At 54.6% G+C, this 21,369-nt stretch overlaps 1 protein-coding gene across 1 annotated transcript in view; it reads left to right on the plus strand.

Moving 5' to 3' along the window:
• Nucleotides 1-20,914, plus strand: part of LOC137301650 (pleckstrin homology domain-containing family O member 2-like) — a 59,269-nt gene extending 38,355 nt beyond the window's left edge. Inside the window, exon 4 of the mRNA XM_067971189.1 lies at nt 18,847-20,914. Within this exon, the coding sequence (XP_067827290.1) occupies nt 18,847-19,911 (1,065 nt within the window). The 3' untranslated portion in view covers nt 19,912-20,914. The remainder of the gene's footprint in view (nt 1-18,846) is intronic.
• The last annotated feature ends 455 nt before the right edge of the window (nt 20,915-21,369 follow it).

The raw sequence follows: 21,369 nt of genomic DNA on the forward strand, positions 1-21,369 counted from the left end.
TTATCAGTGTGTGTGTCGGTGGGGGGGGGGGTTTAGAGTATTACTTTGTGTGTTGGGGGGGTGGGTTTTTGAGTATTACTGTGTGTGTCGGGGGGGGGGGGGGGGGTTTGGAGTATTGTTGGAGCTGCACTCATCCAGGCAAGTGGAGAGTATTCCATCACACTCCTGACTTGTGCCTTGTAGATGGTGGAAAGGCTTTGGGGAGTCAGGAGGTGAGTCACTCGCCACAGAATACCCAGCCTCTGACCTGCTCTTGTAGCCACAGTATTTATATGGCTGGTCCAGTTAAGTTTCTGGTCAATGGTGACCCCCAGGATGTTGATGGTGGGGGATTCGGCGATGGTAATGCCGTTGAATGTCAAGGGGAGGTGGTTAGACTCTCTCTTGTTGGAGATGGTCATTGCCTGGCACTTATCTGGCGCGAATGTTACTTGCCACTTATGAGCCCAAGCCTGGATGTTGTCCAGGTCTTGCTGCATGCGGGCTCGGACTGCTTCATTATTTGAGGGGTTGCGAATGGGACTGAACACTGTGCAATCATCAGCAAATATCCCCATTTCTGACCTTATGATGGAGGGAAGGTCATTGATGAAGCAGCTGAAGATGGTTGGGCCTAGGGCACTGCCCTGAGGAACTCCTGCAGCAATGCCCTGGGGCTGAGATGATTGGCCTCCAACAACCACTACCATCTTCCTTTGTGCTAGGTATGACTCCAGCCACTGGAGAGTTTTCCCCCTGATTCTCATTGACTTCAATTTTACTAGGGCTCCTTGGTGCCACACTTGGTCAAATGCTGCCTTGATGTCAAGGGCAGTCACTCTCATCTCACCTCACCTCTGGAATTCAGCTCTTTTGTCCATGTTTGGACCAAGGCTGTAATGAGGTCTGGAGCCGAGTGGTCCTGGCGGAACCCAAACTGAGCATCGGTGAGCAGGTTATTGGTGAGTAAGTGTCGCTTGATAGCACTGTCGACGACACCTTCCATCACTTTGCTGATGATTGAGAGTAGACTGATGGGGCGGTAATTGGCCGGATTGGATTTGTCCTGCTTTTTGTGGACAGGACATACCTGGGCAATTTCCCACATTGTCGGGTAGATGCCAGTGTTGTAACTGTACTGGAACAGCTTGGCTAGAGGCGCAGCTAGTTCTGGAGCACAAGCCTTCAGCACTACAGCCGGGATGTTGTCGGGGCCCATAGCCTTTGCTGTATCCAGTGCACTCAGCCGTTTCTTGACATCACGTGGAGTGAATCGAATTGGCTGAAGACTGGCTTCCGTGATGGTGGGGATATCGGGAGGAGGCCGAGATGGATCATCCACTCGGCACTTCTGGCTGAAGATGGTTGCAAACGCTTCAGCCTTGTCTTTTGCACTCACGTGCTGGACTCCGCCATCATTGAGGATGGGGATGTTTACAGAGCCTCCTCCTCCCGTTAGTTGTTTAATTGTCCACCACCATTCACGACTGGATGTGGCAGGACTGCAGAGCTTTGATCTGATCCGTTGGTTGTGGAATCGCTTAGCTCTGTCTATAGCATGTTGTTTCCGCTGTTTAGCATGCATGTAGTCCTGAGTTGTAGCTTCACCAGGTTGGCACCTCATTTTTAGGTACGCCTGGTGCTGCTCTTGGCATGCTCTTCTACACTCCTCATTGAACCAGGGTTGATCCCCTGGCTTGTTGGTAATGGTAGAGTGAGGAATATGCCGGGCCATGAGGTTACATATTGTGCTGGAGTACAATTCTGCTGCTGCTGATGGCCCACAGCGCCTCATGGATGCCCAGTTTTGAGCTGCTAGATCTGTACTGAATCTATCCTATTTAGCACGGTGGTAGTGCCACACAACACGTTGGATGGTGTCCTCAGTGCGAAGACGGGACTTCATCTCTATGAGGACTGTGTGGTGGTCACTCCTTCCAATACTGTCATGGACAGTTGCATCTGCGACAGGTAAGTTTTTCCCTCATGTTGGTTCGCTCACCACCTGCCGCAGGCCCAGTCTGGCAGCTATGTCCTTCAGGACTCGGCCAGCTCGGTCAGTAGTGGTGCTACCGAGCCACTCTTGGTGATGGACATTGAAGTCCCCCACCCAGAGTACGTTTTGTGCCCTTGCTACCCTCAGTGCTTCCTCCAAGTGGTGCTCAACATGGAGGAGGACTGATTCATCAGCTGAGGGAGGACGGTAGGTGGTAATCAGCAGGAGGTTTCCTTGCCCATGTTTGACCTGATGCCATGAGATTTCATGGGGTCCAGAGTCAATGTTGAGGACTCCCAGGGCCACTCCCTCCTGACTGTCTATCACTGTACCGCCACCTCTGGTGGGTCTGTCCTGCCGGTGGGACAGGACATACCCAGGGATGGTGATGGAAGAGTCTGGGACGTTGGCTGAAAGATATGATTCTGTGAGTATGGCTATGTCAGGCTGTTGCTTGACAAGTCTGTGGGACATCTCTCCCAATTTCGGCACAAGTCCCCAGACGTTAGTGAGGAGGACCTTGCAGGGTCGACTGGGCTTGGTTTGCCGTTGTCGTGTCCAGTGCCTAGTGGTCCGATGCCGGGTGGTCCGTCCGGTTTTATTCTTATTATGACTTTTTGTAGCGAGATTTTACAACTGAGTGGCTTGCTCGGCCATTTCAGAGGGCAATTAAGGATCAACCACATTGCCGTGGGTCTGGAGTCACATATAGGCCAGACCGGGTAAGGACGGCAGGTTTCCCTTCCTAAAGGGCATTAGTGAACCAGATGGGTTTTTACGACAATCCGGTAGTTTCATGGCCATCATTACTGATACTAGTATTTTAATTCCAGATTTTTATTTCATTAATTGAATTTAATTAATTAATTGAATTTAAATTCGCCAGCTGCCGTGGCGGGATTTGAACTCATGACTCTGGATTTTAGTCCAGGCCTCTGGATTACTAGTCCAGTAACATAACCACTATGCTACCGTACCGTGTGTCTGGGGTGGGGGGGTTTTAGAGTATTACTGTGTGTGTCGGGGGAGGGGTTTAGAGTATTACTGTGTGTGTCGGGGGGGGGTTTAGAGTATTACTGTGTGTGTCGGGGGGGGGTTTAGAGTATTACTGTGTGTGTCGGGGGAGGGGTTTAGAGTATTACTGTGTGTGTTGGGGGAGGGGTTTAGAGTATTACTGTGTGTGTCGGGGGAGGGGTTTAGAGTATTACTGTGTGTGTCGGGGGAGGGGTTTAGAGTATTACTGTGTGTGTGTCGGGGGGGGTTTAGAGTATTACTGTGTGTGTGTCGGGGGGGGGGTTTAGAGTATTACTGTGTGTGTGTCGGGGGAGGGGTTTAGAGTATTACTGTGTGTGTGTCGGGGGAGGGGTTTAGAGTATTACTGTGTGTGTCGGGGGGGGGGGTTTAGAGTATTACTGTGTGTGTGTCGGGGGAGGGGTTTAGAGTATTATTGTGTGTTGGGGGGGGGTTTAGAGTATTACTGTGTGTGTGTCGGGGGAGGGGTTTAGAGTATTATTGTGTGTTGGGGGGGGGTTTAGAGTATTACTGTGTGTGTGTCGGGGGAGGGGTTTAGAGTATTACTGTGTGTGTTGGGGGAGGGGTTTAGAGTATTACTGTGTGTGTGTCGAGGGGGGGGGGTTTAGAGTATTACTGTGTGTGTGTCGAGGGGGGGGGTTTAGAGTATTACTGTGTGTGTGTCGGGGGAGGGGTTTAGAGTATTACTGTGTGTGTGTCGGGGGAGGGGTTTAGAGTATTACTGTGTGTGTGTCGAGGGGGGGGGTTTAGAGTATTACTGTGTGTGTGTCGGTGGGGGTTTAGAGTATTACTGTGTGTGTGTCGGGGGAGGGGTTTAGAGTATTACTGTGTGTGTGTCGGGGGAGGGGTTTAGAGTATTACTGTGTGTGTGTCGAGGGGGGGGTTTAGAGTATTATTGTGTGTTGGGGGGGGGGTTTAGAGTATTACTGTGTGTGTGTTGGGGGGGGGTTTAGAGTATTATTGTGTGTTGGGGGGGGGGTTTAGAGTATTACTGTGTGTGTGTTGGGGGGGGGTTTAGAGTATTACTGTGTGTGTGTCGGGGGAGGGTTTAGAGTATTACTGTGTGTGTGTCGGGGGAGGGGTTTAGAGTATTACTGTGTGTGTGTCGGGGGAGGGGTTTAGAGTATTATTGTGTGTTGGGGGGGGGTTTAGAGTATTACTGTGTGTGTGTCGGGGGGGGGGTTTAGAGTATTACTGTGTGTGTGTCGGGGGGGGGTTTAGAGTATTACTGTGTGTGTGTCGAGGGGGGGGGTTTAGAGTATTACTGTGTGTGTGTCGGGGGAGGGGTTTAGAGTATTACTGTGTGTGTGTCGGGGGGGGGGTTTAGAGTATTACTGTGTGTGTGTCGGGGGGGGGGTTTAGAGTATTACTGTGTGTGTGTCGGGGGAGGGGTTTAGAGTATTACTGTGTGTGTGTCGGGGGGGGGTTTAGAGTATTACTGTGTGTGTGTCGGGGGGGGGGGGTTTAGAGTATTACTGTGTGTGTGTCGGGGGAGGGGTTTAGAGTATTACTGTGTGTGTGTCGGGGGGGGGTTTAGAGTATTACTGTGTGTGTGTCGGGGGGGGGGGTTTAGAGTATTACTGTGTGTGTTGGGGGAGGGGTTTAGAGTATTACTGTGTGTGTGTCGGGGGAGGGGTTTAGAGTATTACTGTGTGTGTGTCGGGGGGGGGTTTAGAGTATTACTGTGTGTGTGTCGAGGGGGGGGGGTTTAGAGTATTACTGTGTGTGTGTCGGGGGGGGGTTTAGAGTATTACTGTGTGTGTGTCGGTGGGGGGGGGGTTTAGAGTATTACTGTGTGTGTGTCGGGGGGGGGTTTAGAGTATTACTGTGTGTGTGTCGAGGGGGGGGGTTTAGAGTATTATTGTGTGTTGGGGGGGGGTTTAGAGTATTACTGTGTGTGTGTTGGGGGGGGGTTTAGAGTATTACTGTGTGTGTGTCGGGGGAGGGGTTTAGAGTATTACTGTGTGTGTGTCGGGGGGGGGTTTAGAGTATTACTGTGTGTGTGTCGGGGGAGGGGTTTAGAGTATTACTGTGTGTGTGTCGAGGGGGGGGGTTTAGAGTATTATTGTGTGTTGGGGGGGGGGTTTAGAGTATTACTGTGTGTGTGTTGGGGGGGGGTTTAGAGTATTACTGTGTGTGTGTCGGGGGGGGGTTTAGAGTATTACTGTGTGTGTGTCGGGGGAGGGGTTTAGAGTATTACTGTGTGTGTTGGGGGAGGGGTTTAGAGTATTACTGTGTGTGTGTCGGGGGAGGGGTTTAGAGTATTACTGTGTGTGTGTCGGGGGAGGGGTTTAGAGTATTACTGTGTGTGTTGGGGGAGGGGTTTAGAGTATTACTGTGTGTGTTGGGGGAGGGGTTTAGAGTATTACTGTGTGTGTGTCGGGGGAGGGGTTTAGAGTATTACTGTGTGTGTGTCGGTGGGGGTTTAGAGTATTACTGTGTGTGTGTCGGGGGGGGGTTTAGAGTATTACTGTGTGTGTGTTGGGGGAGGGGTTTAGAGTATTACTGTGTGTGTTGGGGGAGGGGTTTAGAGTATTACTGTGTGTGTGTCGGTGGGGGGGGTTTAGAGTATTACTGTGTGTGTGTCGGGGGAGGGGTTTAGAGTATTACTGTGTGTGTGTTGGGGGGGGGTTTAGAGTATTACTGTGTGTGTGTCGGGGGAGGGGTTTAGAGTATTACTGTGTGTGTGTCGGGGGGGGGGTTTAGAGTATTACTGTGTGTGTGTCGGGGGGGGGGTTTAGAGTATTACTGTGTGTGTGTCGGGGGAGGGGTTTAGAGTATTACTGTGTGTGTGTCGAGGGGGGGGGTTTAGAGTATTACTGTGTGTGTGTCGAGGGGGGGGGTTTAGAGTATTACTGTGTGTGTGTCGGGGGGGGGGGTTTAGAGTATTACTGTGTGTGTGTCGGGGGGGGGGTTTAGAGTATTACTGTGTGTGTGTCGAGGGGGGGGGGGGGGTTAGAGTATTACTGTGTGTGTGTCGAGGGGGGGGGGTTAGAGTATTACTGTGTGTGTGTCGAGGGGGGGGGTTAGAGTATTACTGTGTGTGTGTCGGGGGGGGGTTAGAGTATTACTGTGTGTGTGTCGAGGGGGGGGGGTTTAGAGTATTACTGTGTGTGTGTCGAGGGGGGGGGGTTAGAGTATTACTGTGTGTGTGTCGGGGGGGGGGGGTTTAGAGTATTACTGTGTGTGTGTCGAGGGGGGGGGGGGTTAGAGTATTACTGTGTGTGTGTCGAGGGGGGGGGGGGTTAGAGTATTACTGTGTGTGTGTCGAGGGGGGGGGGGGTTAGAGTATTACTGTGTGTGTGTCGAGGGGGGGGGGTTAGAGTATTACTGTGTGTGTGTCGGGGGGGGGGGGTTTAGAGTATTACTGTGTGTGTGTCGAGGGGGGGGGGTTAGAGTATTACTGTGTGTGTGTCGAGGGGGGGGGGTTTAGAGTATTACTGTGTGTGTGTCGAGGGGGGGGGTTAGAGTATTACTGTGTGTGTGTCGAGGGGGGGGGGTTTAGAGTATTACTGTGTGTGTGTCGGGGGGGGGGGGTTTAGAGTATTACTGTGTGTGTGTCGAGGGGGGGGTTTAGAGTATTACTGTGTGTGTGTCGGGGGGGGGGGGGTTTAGAGTATTACTGTGTGTGTGTCGAGGGGGGGGGGTTTAGAGTATTACTGTGTGTGTGTCGAGGGGGGGGTTTAGAGTATTACTGTGTGTGTGTCGAGGGGGGGGGGGGTTAGAGTATTACTGTGTGTGTGTCGAGGGGGGGGTTTAGAGTATTACTGTGTGTGTGTCGGGGGGGCCGGGGGTGAAGAGGGTTATTACCCCCAGTCGGGAATAAGGGCGAATGATTGAGTAGCGGGAGGTTCAATGGTCTAACTGCTGCATGTGGGGAGGGAGAAACAGCAGAAAATGATTTCCAGTGGTGGGGAGGGGAGAGGAGAAAGAGCAGGAAGAGTCAGTGGCCAAAGCAAGAGATGGGGGGAGGGGGAACGTTGGCCAAATTGTGGCTCGGGAAGCGGCAGCGAAAATACTTGTAGTGGGGTCGCGGGGGGCGGGGTTGCTACAGTCTGGGTGGCACAGGGACTAAGATGGTGCTCGGTTGTCAGGGGGGGTGGTGGTGGGATAGAAACAAGACGTAGAGAAGATGTTTCCTCTTCTGGGGGAGACCAAAACTCGGGGCCATAAATCTAAGATTGTCACTAATAAATCCAATAGAGAATTCAGGAGAAACTTCTTTACCCCAGAGAGTGATAAGAATGTGGAACTCGCTCCCACAAGGAGAGGCTGAGGCAAATAACATACTTGCATTTAAAGGGAAGCTCGATGAACACATGAGGGAGAAAGGAATAGAAGGGAATCCTGATAGGGTGAGATGAAGTAGGGAGGGAGGAGGCTCGTGTGGAGCATAAACGCCGGAATGGACCTGTTGGGCCAAATGGCCTGTTTCTGTGCTGTACATTCTATGTAATTTTATCTAAAAAACCAGCGTACCTTTCTCCTGGTGAGATTAGTTAGTTTCCAGCTGGGCAGGAGAGCAAGTTGGCGCTGGTCTACTGATTCCTGCCAGCGATATCTCAATAATGCAAAACTGTCAGATATGTGGGAAAGGAATAGAAGATTATGGTGATAGGGTTAGATGAAGGTGGGTGGGGGGATGCTCATGTGGAGCGTAAACACTGACTCAGACATGATGGGCCGAATGGCCTGTTTTTGTGCTGTACATTCTATGTAACTCCCTAAAAAGCTGGAAGGAGGTGGGGGTAAAGGCAGTGGTCATGGTGAGTGGGGGCTGGGTGGCTGACTGCGAGTGATCTGGGGGGAAGGGGGATGTGCTGCAGCCGCTAAGGGATGAGAATGTTTCCAGAGGGCTCGGTCAGTGGGCCCCGATAAAACTTTGCTGTGAGTCTGTTGTCAGGAGACCCAATGGAAATGGTTGTGGTCGTAGGACGTGGCGAGCTGAGGGTGGGGATGCGGGCATGTGGCCAAGTGTGGGGTGTGAGGGGGGTTTGGGTGAGCCAGGCAGGAGGTTGGCCCAAAGAAGAGGGGTGAAAGAGGAGGTGGGCTGGTGATCGCAGTTTAATGGGTTATAACCACTAACACAGCTCCTGGAGCTGGATGATCCAGCTTCTGACAGGCTCCACAGGTCCTTTTGATGGAGGTCTGTTCGGGGAGCTGGTCACAGTGGAGATTGCCGTCCGTGAGAGGTGGAAGGGACCAAATAATTTCTGTAAAAATTTGCATTTAATTAAAAACTAAAGTTCTTATTCCTTTGGAATATTAAGACCACTTGCTGCTTTTAATATATAATAGATATATAATATTATGATGAACTGACTATACGGAATTGTAAACACAAAAATATAATTATTGTTAGTTGAAATGTTCACATTTTAGCCATCAGGTTTCAGAAATGTTACTGTGGAGATAACTGAATCAATGAAGTAGAGAATGGAGAGGGCGGGGCTGGAGTGAGCGGGGGGGCTGGAGAGTGAGCGGGGAATGGGGCGGGGCTGGAGAGTGAGCGGGGAATGGGGAGGGGCTGGAGAGTGAGCGGGGAATGGGGCGGGGGGCTGGAGAGTGAGCGGGGAATGGGGAAGGGCTGGAGAGTGAGCGGGGAATGGGGCGGGGCTGGAGAGTGAGCGGGGAATGGGGCGGGGCTGGAGAGTGAGCGGGGAATGGGGCGGGGCTGGAGAGTGAGCGGGGAATGGGGCGGGGCTGGAGAGTGAGCGGGGAATGGGGCGGGGCTGGAGAGTGAGCGGGGAATGGGGCGGGGCTGGAGAGTGAGCGGGGAATGGGCGGGGCTGGAGAGTGAGCGGGGAATGGGGCAGGGGGCTGGAGAGTGAGCGGGGAATGGGGCGGGGGGCTGGAGAGTGAGCGGGGAATGGGGCGGGGGGCTGGAGAGTGAGCGGGGAATGGGGCGGGGCTGGAATGTGAGCGGGGAATGGGGCGGGGGGGCTGGAGAGTGAGCGGGGAATGGGGCGGGGGGGCTGGAGAGTGAGCGGGGAATGGGGCGGGGGGGCTGGAGAGTGAGCGGGGAATGGGGCGGGGGGGCTGGAGAGTGAGCGGGGAATGGGGCGGGGGGGCTGGAGAGTGAGCGGGGAATGGGGCGGGGGGGCTGGAGAGTGAGCGGGGAATGGAGCGGGGGGGCTGGAGAGTGAGCGGGGAATGGAGCGTGGGGGCTGGAGAGTGAGCGGGGAATGGGGCGGGGGGGCTGGAGAGTGAGCGGGGAATGGGGCGGGGGGGCTGGAGAGTGAGCGGGGAATGGGGCGGGGGGGCTGGAGAGTGAGCGGGGAATGGGGCGGGGGGGCTGGAGAGTGAGCGGGGAATGGGGCGGGGGGGCTGGAGAGTGAGCGGGGAATGGGGCGGGGGGCCTGGAGAGTGAGCGGGGAATGGGGCGGGGGGGCTGGAGAGTGAGCGGGGAATGGGGCGGGGGGGCTGGAGAGTGAGCGGGGAATGGGGCGGGGGGGCTGGAGAGTGAGCGGGGAATGGGGCGGGGGGGCTGGAGAGTGAGCGGGGAATGGGGCGGGGGGGCTGGAGAGTGAGCGGGGAATGGGGCGGGGGGGCTGGAGAGTGAGCGGGGAATGGGGCGGGGGGGCTGGAGAGTGAGCGGGGAATGGGGCGGGGGGGCTGGAGAGTGAGCGGGGAATGGGGCGGGGGGGCTGGAGAGTGAGCGGGGAATGGGGCGGGGGGGCTGGAGAGTGAGCGGGGAATGGGGCGGGGGGGCTGGAGAGTGAGCGGGGAATGGGGCGGGGGGGCTGGAGAGTGAGCGGGGAATGGGGCGGGGGGGCTGGAGAGTGAGCGGGGAATGGGGCGGGGGGGCTGGAGAGTGAGCGGGGAATGGGGCGGGGGGGCTGGAGAGTGAGCGGGGAATGGGGCGGGGGGGCTGGAGAGTGAGCGGGGAATGGGGCGGGGGGGCTGGAGAGTGAGCGGGGAATGGGGCGGGGGGGCTGGAGAGTGAGCGGGGAATGGGGCGGGGGGGCTGGAGAGTGAGCGGGGAATGGGGCGGGGGGGCTGGAGAGTGAGCGGGGAATGGGGCGGGGGGGCTGGAGAGTGAGCGGGGAATGGGGCGGGGGGGCTGGAGAGTGAGCGGGGAATGGGGCGGGGGGGCTGGAGAGTGAGCGGGGAATGGGGCGGGGGGGCTGGAGAGTGAGCGGGGAATGGGGCGGGGGGGCTGGAGAGTGAGCGGGGAATGGGGCGGGGGGGCTGGAGAGTGAGCGGGGAATGGGGCGGGGGGGCTGGAGAGTGAGCGGGGAATGGGGCGGGGGGGCTGGAGAGTGAGCGGGGAATGGGGCGGGGGGGCTGGAGAGTGAGCGGGGAATGGGGCGGGGGGGCTGGAGAGTGAGCGGGGAATGGGGCGGGGGGGCTGGAGAGTGAGCGGGGAATGGGGCGGGGGGGCTGGAGAGTGAGCGGGGAATGGGGCGGGGGGGGCTGGAGAGTGAGCGGGGAATGGGGCGGGGGGGCTGGAGAGTGAGCGGGGAATGGGGCGGGGGGGCTGGAGAGTGAGCGGGGAATGGGGAGGGGCTGGGGAATGGGGAGGGGCTGGAGAGGGAGCGGGGCGGGGCTGGAGAGTGAGCGGGGAATGGGGCGGGGCTGGAGAGCGAGCGGGGAATGGGGAGGGGCTGGAGAGCGAGCGGGGAATGGGGCGGGGCTGGAGAGCGAGCGGGGAATGGGGCGGGGCTGGAGAGCGAGCGGGGAATGGGGCGGGGGGCTGGAGAGCGAGCGGGGAATGGGGCGGGGGGCTGGAGAGCGAGCGGGGAATGGGGCGGGGGGCTGGAGAGCGAGCGGGGAATGGGGCGGGGGGCTGGAGAGCGAGCGGGGAATGGGGCGGGGGGCTGGAGAGCGAGCGGGGAATGGGGCGGGGGGCTGGAGAGCGAGCGGGGAATGGGGCGGGGCTGGAGAGCGAGCGGGGAATGGGGCGGGGCTGGAGAGTGAGCGGGGAATGGGGCGGGGCTGGAGAGTGAGCGGGGCGGCTGGAGAGTGAGCGGGGAATGGGGAGGGGCTGGAAAGTGAGCAGGGAATGGGGCGGGGCTGGAGAGTGAGCGGGGAATGGGGAGGGGCTGGAGAGTGAGCGGGGAATGGGGCGGGGCTGGAGAGTGAGCGGGGAATGGGGCGGGGCTGGAGAGTGAGCGGGGAATGGGGCGGGGCTGGAGAGTGAGCGGGGAATGGGGCGGGGCTGGAGAGTGAGCGGGGAATGGGGCGGGGCTGGAGAGTGAGCGGGGAATGGGGCGGGGCTGGAATGTGAGCGGGGAATGGGGCGGGGGGGCTGGAGAGTGAGCGGGGAATGGGGCGGGGGGGCTGGAGAGTGAGCGGGGAATGGGGCGGGGGGGCTGGAGAGTGAGCGGGGAATGGGGCGGGGGGGCTGGAGAGTGAGCGGGGAATGGGGCGGGGGGGCTGGAGAGTGAGCGGGGAATGGGGCGGGGGGGCTGGAGAGTGAGCGGGGAATGGGGCGGGGGGGCTGGAGAGTGAGCGGGGAATGGGGCGGGGGGGCTGGAGAGTGAGCGGGGAATGGGGCGGGGGGGCTGGAGAGTGAGCGGGGAATGGGGCGGGGGGGCTGGAGAGTGAGCGGGGAATGGGGCGGGGGGGCTGGAGAGTGAGCGGGGAATGGGGCGGGGGGGCTGGAGAGTGAGCGGGGAATGGGGCGGGGGGGCTGGAGAGTGAGCGGGGAATGGGGCGGGGGGGCTGGAGAGTGAGCGGGGAATGGGGCGGGGGGGCTGGAGAGTGAGCGGGGAATGGGGCGGGGGGGCTGGAGAGTGAGCGGGGAATGGGGCGGGGGGGCTGGAGAGTGAGCGGGGAATGGGGCGGGGGGGCTGGAGAGTGAGCGGGGAATGGGGCGGGGGGGCTGGAGAGTGAGCGGGGAATGGGGCGGGGGGGCTGGAGAGTGAGCGGGGAATGGGGCGGGGGGGCTGGAGAGTGAGCGGGGAATGGGGCGGGGGGGCTGGAGAGTGAGCGGGGAATGGGGCGGGGGGGCTGGAGAGTGAGCGGGGAATGGGGCGGGGGGGCTGGAGAGTGAGCGGGGAATGGGGCGGGGGGGCTGGAGAGTGAGCGGGGAATTGGGCGGGGGGGCTGGAGAGTGAGCGGGGAATGGGGCGGGGGGGCTGGAGAGTGAGCGGGGAATGGGGCGGGGGGGCTGGAGAGTGAGCGGGGAATGGGGCGGGGGGGCTGGAGAGTGAGCGGGGAATGGGGCGGGGGGGCTGGAGAGTGAGCGGGGAATGGGGCGGGGGGGCTGGAGAGTGAGCGGGGAATGGGGCGGGGGGGCTGGAGAGTGAGCGGGGAATGGGGCGGGGGGGCTGGAGAGTGAGCGGGGAATGGGGCGGGGGGGCTGGAGAGTGAGCGGGGAATGGGGCGGGGGGGCTGGAGAGTGAGCGGGGAATGGGGCGGGGGGGCTGGAGAGTGAGCGGGGAATGGGGCGGGGGGGCTGGAGAGTGAGCGGGGAATGGGGCGGGGGGGCTGGAGAGTGAGCGGGGAATGGGGCGGGGGGGCTGGAGAGTGAGCGGGGAATGGGGCGGGGGGGCTGGAGAGTGAGCGGGGAATGGGGCGGGGGGGCTGGAGAGTGAGCGGGGAATGGGGGGGGGCTGGAGAGTGAGCGGGGAATGGGGCGGGGCTGGAGAGTGAGCGGGGAATGGGGCGGGGCTGGAGAGTGAGCGGGGAATGGGGAGGGGCTGGAGAGTGAGCGGGGCGGGGCTGGAGAGCGAGCGGGGAATGGGGCGGGGCTGGAGAGCGAGCGGGGAATGGGGCGGGGCTGGAGAGCGAGCGGGGAATGGGGCGGGGGGCTGGAGAGCGAGCGGGGAATGGGGCGGGGGGCTGGAGAGCGAGCGGGGAATGGGGCGGGGGGGCTGGAGAGCGAGCGGGGAATGGGGCGGGGGGGCTGGAGAGTGAGCGGGGAATGGGGCGGGGGGCTGGAGAGTGAGCGGGGAATGAGGCGGGGGGCTGGAGAGTGAGCGGGGAATGGGGCGGGGGGCTGGAGAGTGAGCGGGGAATGGGGCGGGGGGCTGGAGAGTGAGCGGGGAATGGGGCGGGGGGCTGGAGAGTGAGCGGGGAATGGGGCGGGGGGCTGGAGAGTGAGCGGGGAATGGGGCGGGGGGGCTGGAGAGTGAGGGGGAATGGGGCGGGGGGGCTGGAGAGTGAGGGGGAATGGGGCGGGGCTAGAGAATGAATGGGGAAGGGGGTAGGGGGTGATTATGATAAAAATGGTTGCAATTGATGATGCAGTTGGGGGATCAGTGGATGTTCGGGTGAATGAACAAACATGGCTACAAGTGGAGGGGGAAATAAAATAAATGAATAAAAGGGAAAGTTTAAATGAAGAATAAGATGAAGGATTGAAGCAAACACAAAAACCCTGATACACAGAGGGTGAACACGTCTTGTCGTGGATTGGGCGGTGATTGATTGTGGATTTTTTTTATTTGTTCATGGGATGTGGGTGTTGCTGGCGAGGCCGGCATTTATTGCCCATCCCTAATTGCCCCTTGAGAAGGTGGTGGTGAGCCGCCTTCTTGAACCGCTGCAGTCCGTGTGGTGAAGGTTCTCCCACAGTGCTGTTAGGAAGGGAGTTCCAGGAGTTTGACCCAGCGACGATGAAGGAACGGCGATATATTTCCAAGTCGGGATGGTGTGTGAGTTGGAGGGGAACGTGCAGGTGGTGGTGTTCCCATGTGCCTGCTGTCCTTGTCCTTCTCAGTGGGAGAGGTCGTGGGTTTGGGAGGTGCTGTCGAAGAAGCCTTGGCGAGTTGCTGCAGTGCATCCTGTGGATGGTACACACTGCAGCCACAGTGCGCCGGTGGTGAAGGGAGTGAATGTTTAGGGTGGTGGATGAGGTGCCAATCAAGACGGCTGCTTTGTCCTGGATGGTGTTGAGCTTCTTGAGTGTTGTTGGAGCTGCACTCATCCAGGCAAGTGGAGAGTATTCCATCACACTCCTGACTTGTGTCTTGTAGATGGTGGAAAGGCTTTGGGGAGTCAGGAGGTGAGTCACTAGCCGCAGAATACCCAGCCTCTGACCTGCTCTTGCAGCCGCAGAATTTATGTGGCTGGTCCAGTTAAGTTTCTGGTCAATGGTGACCCCCAGGATGCTGATGGTGGGGGATTTAGCGATAGTAATGCCGTTGAATGTCAAGGGGAGGTGGTTAGACTCTCTTGTTGGAGATGGTCATTGCCTGGCACTTGTCTGGCGCGAATGTTACTTGCCATTTATCAGCCCAAGCCTGGATGTTGTCCAGGTCTTGCTGCATGCGGGCATGGACTGCTTCATTATCTGAGGGGTTGCGAGTGGAACTGAACACTGTGCAATCGTCAGCAAACATCCCCATTTCTGACCTTATGATGGAGGGAAGGTCATTGATGAAGCAGCTGAAGATGGATGGGCCTAGGATACTGCCCTGAGGAACTCCTGTATCAATGTCCTGGGGCTGAGATGATTGGTCTCTAACAACCACTGCCACCTTCCTTTGTGCTAGGTGTTCTCCAGCCACTGGAGAGTTTTCCCTCTGATTCCCATTGACTTCAATTTTACTAGGGCTCCTTGGTGCCACACTCGGTCAAATGCTGCCTTGATGTCAAGGGCAATCACTCTCACCTCATAGAGTCATAGAGTTATACAGCACGGATAGAGGCCCTTCGGCCCATCGTGTCTGCGCCGGCCATCAGCCCTGTCTACTCTAATCCCATATTCCAGCATTTGGTCCGTAGCCTTGTATGCTATGGCATTTCAAGTGCTCATCCAAATGCTTCTTGAATGTTGTGAGGGTTCCTGCCTCCACAACCCTTTCAGGCAGTGAGTTCCAGACTCCAACCACCCTCTGGGTGAAAAAGTTCTTTCTCAAATCCCCTCTAAACCTCCCGCCTTTTACCTTGAATCTATGTCCCCTTGTTATAGAACCCTCAACGAAGGGAAAAAGCTCCTTAGTATCCATCCTATCTGTGCCCCTCATAATTTTGTACACCTCAATCATGTCCCCCCTCAGCCTCCTCTGCTCCAAGGAAAACAAACCCAATCTTCCCCGTCTCTCTTCATAGCTGAAGCGCTCCAGCCCTGGTAACATCCTGGTGAATCTCCTCTGCACCCTCTCCAAAGCGATCACATCCTTCCTGTAGTGTGGCGACCAGAACTGCACACAGTACTCCAGCTGTGGCCTAACCAGTGTTTTATACAGCTCCATCATAACCTCCTTGCTCTTATATTCTATGCCTCGGCTAATAAAGGCAAGTATCCCATATGCCTTCTTTACCACCTTATCTACCTGTTCCGCCGCCTTCAGGGATCTGTGAACTTGCACACCAAGATCCCTCTGACCCTCTGTCTTGCCTTGGGTCCTCCCATTCATTGTGTATTCCCTTGCCTTGTTAGTCCCTCCAAAGTGCATCACCTCGCACTTTTCCGGGTTAAATTCCATTTGCCACTGTTCCGCCCATCTGACCAACCCATCTATATCGTCCTGCAGACTGAGGCTATCCTCCTCGCTATTTACCACCCGACCAATCTTTGTATCATCAGCGAACTTACTGATCATACCTTTTACATTCATATCCAAGTCATTAATGTAGACCACAAACAGCAAGGGACCCAGCACCGATCCCTGTGGTACCCCACTGGCCACAGGCTTCCAGTCAGAAAAACAACCTTCGACCATCACCCTCTGCCTTCTGCCACTAAGCCAGTTTTGTATCCAAAGTGCCAAGGCACCCTGGATTCCATGGGCTTGTACCTTCTTGACCAGTCTCCTGTGGGGGACTTTATCGAAGGCCTTACTGAAATCCATGTATACCACATCCACTGCGTTACCCTCATCCACACGCCTAGTCACCCCCTCAAAAAATTCAATCAAATTAGTCAGACATGATCTTCCCTTGACAAAGCCATGTTGACTATCCCTGATTAATCCTTGCTTCTCCAAGTGGAGACTAATTTTGTCCTTCAGAATTTTTTCCAATAATTTTCCTACCACTGATGTTAGGCTCACTGGCCTGTAGTTCCCCGGTTTTTCCCTACTCCCCTTCTTGAATAATGGTACTACATTAGCGGTTCTCCCGTCCTCTGGCACATCCCCTGTGGCCAGAGAGGTTCTGAATATATGTGTCAGAGCCCCCGCAATCTCCTCCTTTGCCTCACACAGTAGCCTGGGATACATTTCGTCCGGGCCTGGGGATTTATCCATTTTTAGGCCTGCTAAAACCGCCAATACCTCCTCCCGCTCAATGTTAATATGTTCGAGTATATCACAGTCCCCCTGCCGTATTTCTATGTCTACATCGTCCTTCTCCATAATGAAAACAGATGCAAAAAATTCATTTAGAACCCCTCCTACATCTGCCGGCTCCACACACAGATTGCCATTTTTGTCCCTAATGGGCCCTATTTTTTCCCTAGTCATCCTCTTACCCTTAATATACTTATAAAACATCTTAGGATTTTCCTTTATTTTGCTCGCCAGTGTTATTTCATGGCCCCTCCTTGATCTCCTAATTTCTTTTTTAAGTATCCCCCTGCACTTTTTGTACTCCTCTAGGGCTTCCTCCGTCTTTAGCCTTTTGTATCTGCCAAAAGCCCTCCTTTTTTTCCTAATCCATTCTCGTATATCCCCTGACATCCAAGGTTCCCTGGAGTTCTTGGAACCACCCTTGACCTTTACGGGAACATGTTGCCATTGTATGGTCTCAATCTCCCTTCTGAAAGACTCCCATTGCTCCGATGCGGATTTTCCTACAAGCAGCTGATCCCAGTCCATTTTGGCCAGATCCTGCCTTATCCTATTAAAATCGGCCTTCCCCCAATTTAGAACCTTTATTTCCGGCCCCTCCCTGTCCTTTTCCATGACCACCTTAAATCTCACCGAATTATGGTCACTGTCACCAAAGTGCTCACCTACTAGCACTTCTTCCACTTGGCCGGCCACATTCCCTAGAATTAGGTCCAGTACCGCCCCCTCTCTTGTAGGACTTTCTACATGCTGGCTCAAAAAGCTCTCCTGGATGCACGTTAAGAATTTTGTACCCTCTAAGCCTTTTACACTCTGAGTATCCCAGTTAATATTGGGGAAGTTGAAATCCCCCACTATTATTACCCTATTATTTGCACAATTTTCTGAGATTTGCCTACATATCTGTTCCTCTATCTCCCCCTGACTGTTTGGGGGCCAATAGTACACTCCCATCAAAGTGCTTGCCCCCTTTTTGTTTTTAAGCTCCACCCATATGGCCTCATTAGAGGAACCTGCTAATATATCATCCCTCCTTATGGCAGTAATTGATTCTTTAATTAATATTGCGACCCCCCCTCTTATACCTCCCCCTCTGTCTCGCCTGAAGATTCTGTACCCCGGAATATTGAGCTGCCAGTCTTGCCCCTCCCTCAACCATGTCTCTGTGACAGCAACAATATCATACTCCCATGTGTTTATCAACACCTTCAGTTCATCCACCTTATTCGCAAGACTCCTTGCATTAAAATAGATGCCATCCAGCCTTGCCCTCACATATTTGCCCTGTCTTCCAAGCTGACTTGTTTTTTTCTCTATATTTGGCTGCACATCACCCCCTATTGTAGCTCCACTCTGTATCCCATCCCCCTGCCAAGTTAGTTTAAACCCCCCCCAACAGTGCTAGCAAACCTCCCCGCAAGGATATTTGTCCCGCTCTGGTTCAGGTGCAACCCGTCCGACTTGTACAAGTCCCACCTTCCCCAGAAGCAGGCCCAGTGATCCAGGAAACTGAAACCCTCCCTCCTGCACCAACTCTTTAGCCACGCATTCATCTGTTCTATCCTCCTATTTCTATACTCAATAGTCCGTGGCACTGGGAGTAATCCAGAGATTACAACCTTTGAGGTCCTGCTCTTTAATCTGCTACCTAGCTCCCTAAATTCTTGATGCAGGACCTCATCTCCCTTCCTACCTATGTCGTTGGTCCCAATGTGGACCACGACCTCTGCCTGCTCACCCTCCCCCTTGAGAATCATCTCTGGAATTCAGCTCTTTTGTCCATGTTTGGACCAAGGCTGTAATGAGGTCTGGAGCCGAGTGGTCGTGGCAGAACCCAAACTGAGCATCGGTGAGCAGGTTATTGGTGAGGAAGTGTCGCTTGATAGAACTGTCGACGACACCTTCCATCGCTTTGCTGATGATTGAGAGTAGACTGATGGGGCGGTAAGCAGCCGGATTGGATTTGTCCTGCTTTTGTGGACAGGACATACCTGGGCAATTTTCCACATTGTTGGGTAGATGCCAGTGCTGTAGCTGTACTGGAACAGCTTGGCTCGAGGCGCAGCTAGTTCTGGAGCACAAGTCTTCAGCACTACAGCTGGATTGGGCGGTGATTGATTGTGTTTTTACCATTAGCAAATCGAAGCGCGATACACAGGGACGGTATCTGTTCAGTATTGTACCTTTCACCCAATTGGTCTCCTTCATGTCTAAGACCATATGGGCTATTCAGCTATGGGGGAAACATGATCCTGTTGTCATCCAACATCTCCATAAACACCCTTTCCAGCAGGGGCTCCTGTATAGCCATGTGGTAGATTTGTGATTAACATGTCCCTGCTCCAGTTGGGGCTAGTGGTCTCCCCCTGTGCTGCCTGTCTCTCTCCGATCAGCTGATACAGCGTAGACCTGGTGTGGACGTGTACAGCAGTTCAGTTGGGAAAGGCAACACTCTATTAAACACGCAGCAGGTCAGGCAGCATCTGCCAATCCACACCTGAAATGTTAACTCCTCTGCTCCCTCCACAGACATTGCCTCACTTGTTGTGTTTTGCTTTCTGTACTGCTTTTGTTGTGTTGCTGTTGGTTACGTTGTACTGATGTTTCACTCAGTTAAAGAACAGCAAGGTGCTTTAAAGTTTTCTGTTTTTCTAGGTAGCCACTGCTGCGTCAGATGGAATGCAGAGAATAGAACTTGGGGGTCAGACTCTTATTGTTGAAGACTCAACAAGCGAAGAACAGTCGAAGGGAAAAGTTAGTAGCCACGTCAACAAGAACAGGCCTATCCTCATGCCTAAAATGAAACCCAGTAATGTAAAAGGCAATGATGGGTCAGAGCTATCGGTCAGTCAGGAAAAGGAGCCGCTGGACGAGGAGGGAGAGGAGCCGCCGGGCGAGGAGTCACCAGGAGAGGAGGGAGAGGAGCCGCCGGGCGAGGAGGGAGAGGAGCCGCCGGGCGAGGAGGGAGAGGAGCCGCCGGGCGAGGAGGGAGAGGAGCCGCCGGGCGAGGAGGGAGAGGAGCCGCCGGTCAAGGAGGGAGAGGAGCCAGCGGTCAAGGAGGGAGAGGAGCCAGCGGTCAAGGAGGGAGAGGAGCCAGCGGTCAAGGAGGGAGAGGAGTCACCGGTCAAGGAGGGAGAGGAGGATGATCTATCTTGTACCACAGAAACTGTTTCTGATAGCCTAGAAAATCAAGGTGAACCTGATCTCCAAACAAAAGCATCTTTGAATACAAATGAAATTGAAAAGCAGCCTTCTGAAATGAACAGTATTAGTTCCCTAAATGGAGCCAATCTATCCAGAGTTAAATGTGCTTCCTTGGGGGATATCTTATCAGAATCCAAACGAAAGGTATTATGGAAAAAATCTGATGCTTGTTATGCTAACCTAAAGAACGAGAACGTGGAAAAAATGGAAGGTGAAATAGCTTTGGAACTAAAAGTAACACAGGAACTTCTCCAACAAGTGACTGAGGTCTCAGATCCGGGTAATGAAGCAGCTGGTGAGCAACATCTCCAAAGCAACGTCACACAAGGCAGCTGGTCGACCAGGAGTGCTACACAGTTGCTGAACGAAGCCATGGCTAAATGGACGGAGGCCGACAAAGTCTTGCAGGAACTTAAAGATTTAAAGGAATTATGCAAGAAATCGAAGGATCTAACCTCCGAGGAAAGGGAGAGACGTAAAAATCTGCTGACTGTCTATAGAAGAAGTGTGCCTTAGGTAGATTGTGTAACGTACAGGAATGTTGATTCAAACTGGGTGGTTGGTAAGTTGCAATATGAGAATCTTGGACCAGGTCTCCTGTAGTGTGTTAACTTTGTTTGGAGAGATGGGAAGAACATATGTCTTTTTGGTGTTGAAAGTGAGAGAGTTTTGCACAGATGGTCATTATCCTTTGCAATGAAGGAGCAGAATTTTTTGAAACAAAAGCCGGTTTAGTGTTGGCCGAGGTTTTGCGACCCTCGCCGGCTATCCCAGTCACCAGCTTGACCACTATGGAAAGTTCAAACATTTTGCACATGCTCAGTATTCACCTTTTAGCTAACAAGGGCTTCCTCAGATTTCTTGCTCCTGTCTTGTTTTGAGCTTGTTATTTTCAGGCCTTTGGCTGTCCTGCTGTGATTCTACACTGTTGTTTGTAGTAAGTGCAGGGGATGCAGAACTCGTACTGTATGCAGAAGTACATTTTTAAATGGAGTCTGACTGGCCGACTGTATATTGAAGGCTCTTGCAGTAAGTTTGTGACGGTCGTGTTGTCGGTGCAGTGGACAGAATGTTGGTGCTGGGCTCACTTTTCTTGTGAAGCAGATAGGCTACAATGTCCAGTCCTGTTCACAATTATAAGGAAATTAAATGCAAGGTTCTGTAATCATTGAAATGTGAATGTAGAATCGCTGATTTGTATTGTCCTCCAGTCAGTAATTCAGTTACCACAAGTATTCACTGTATTTCGATTAACTGCATCGTCCCAATATGTTAGTACTTCTATGAACTTCAATTAAAATAATTTTTACAGCCAGTATTAATATTTATGCAAAAATCTAAGATGACTTTGCCTTAGTATATACCCAGTGGAATGTTTTTATATATCCTACCTATTAACACTGACTTATTGCTTTATTTATACTTTAACCATGTTTATATTTTTCTGTAATAAAGGAGTCATGCCATGGAATAGTATGTTGCACTTCACAATAAAATGGCATTCTATTCACCTACACAATCAACCTCTGTTACTTTTATTAAACTCACTGATTTCAGATGTGATAGAAAAACATCTAGAAATCGAAAATATAATAAAGAATAGCACAGATTTCAGAAGGGAAAGAAATGCTTATCCAATGTTATTGAATTCTGTGAAGAAGTAACAGAAAGAGTAGACAAGGGTAATGTAGTAGATGTAATATATTTGGATTTTCAAAAGGCTTTCGATAAGGTACCGCATTGTAGACTCATGACTGAGGTCAGAGCATATGGAGTCAGGGGACAGGTAGCAGAATGGATAGAAAGTTGGCTACAAAACAGAAAACAGAGAGTGGGGTTAAGGGTAGCTACTCAGACTGGCAAAAGGTGGAAAGTGGTGTTCCACAGGGATCGGTGCTGGGACCACTGTTGTTCACAATTTACATCAACGATTTGGACTCGGGAATCAGAAGTACAATTTCAAAATTTGCAGAC

This window comes from Heptranchias perlo, chromosome 34 (genome assembly GCF_035084215.1).
Source record: "Heptranchias perlo isolate sHepPer1 chromosome 34, sHepPer1.hap1, whole genome shotgun sequence".
Lineage (NCBI taxonomy): Eukaryota > Metazoa > Chordata > Chondrichthyes > Hexanchiformes > Hexanchidae > Heptranchias > Heptranchias perlo.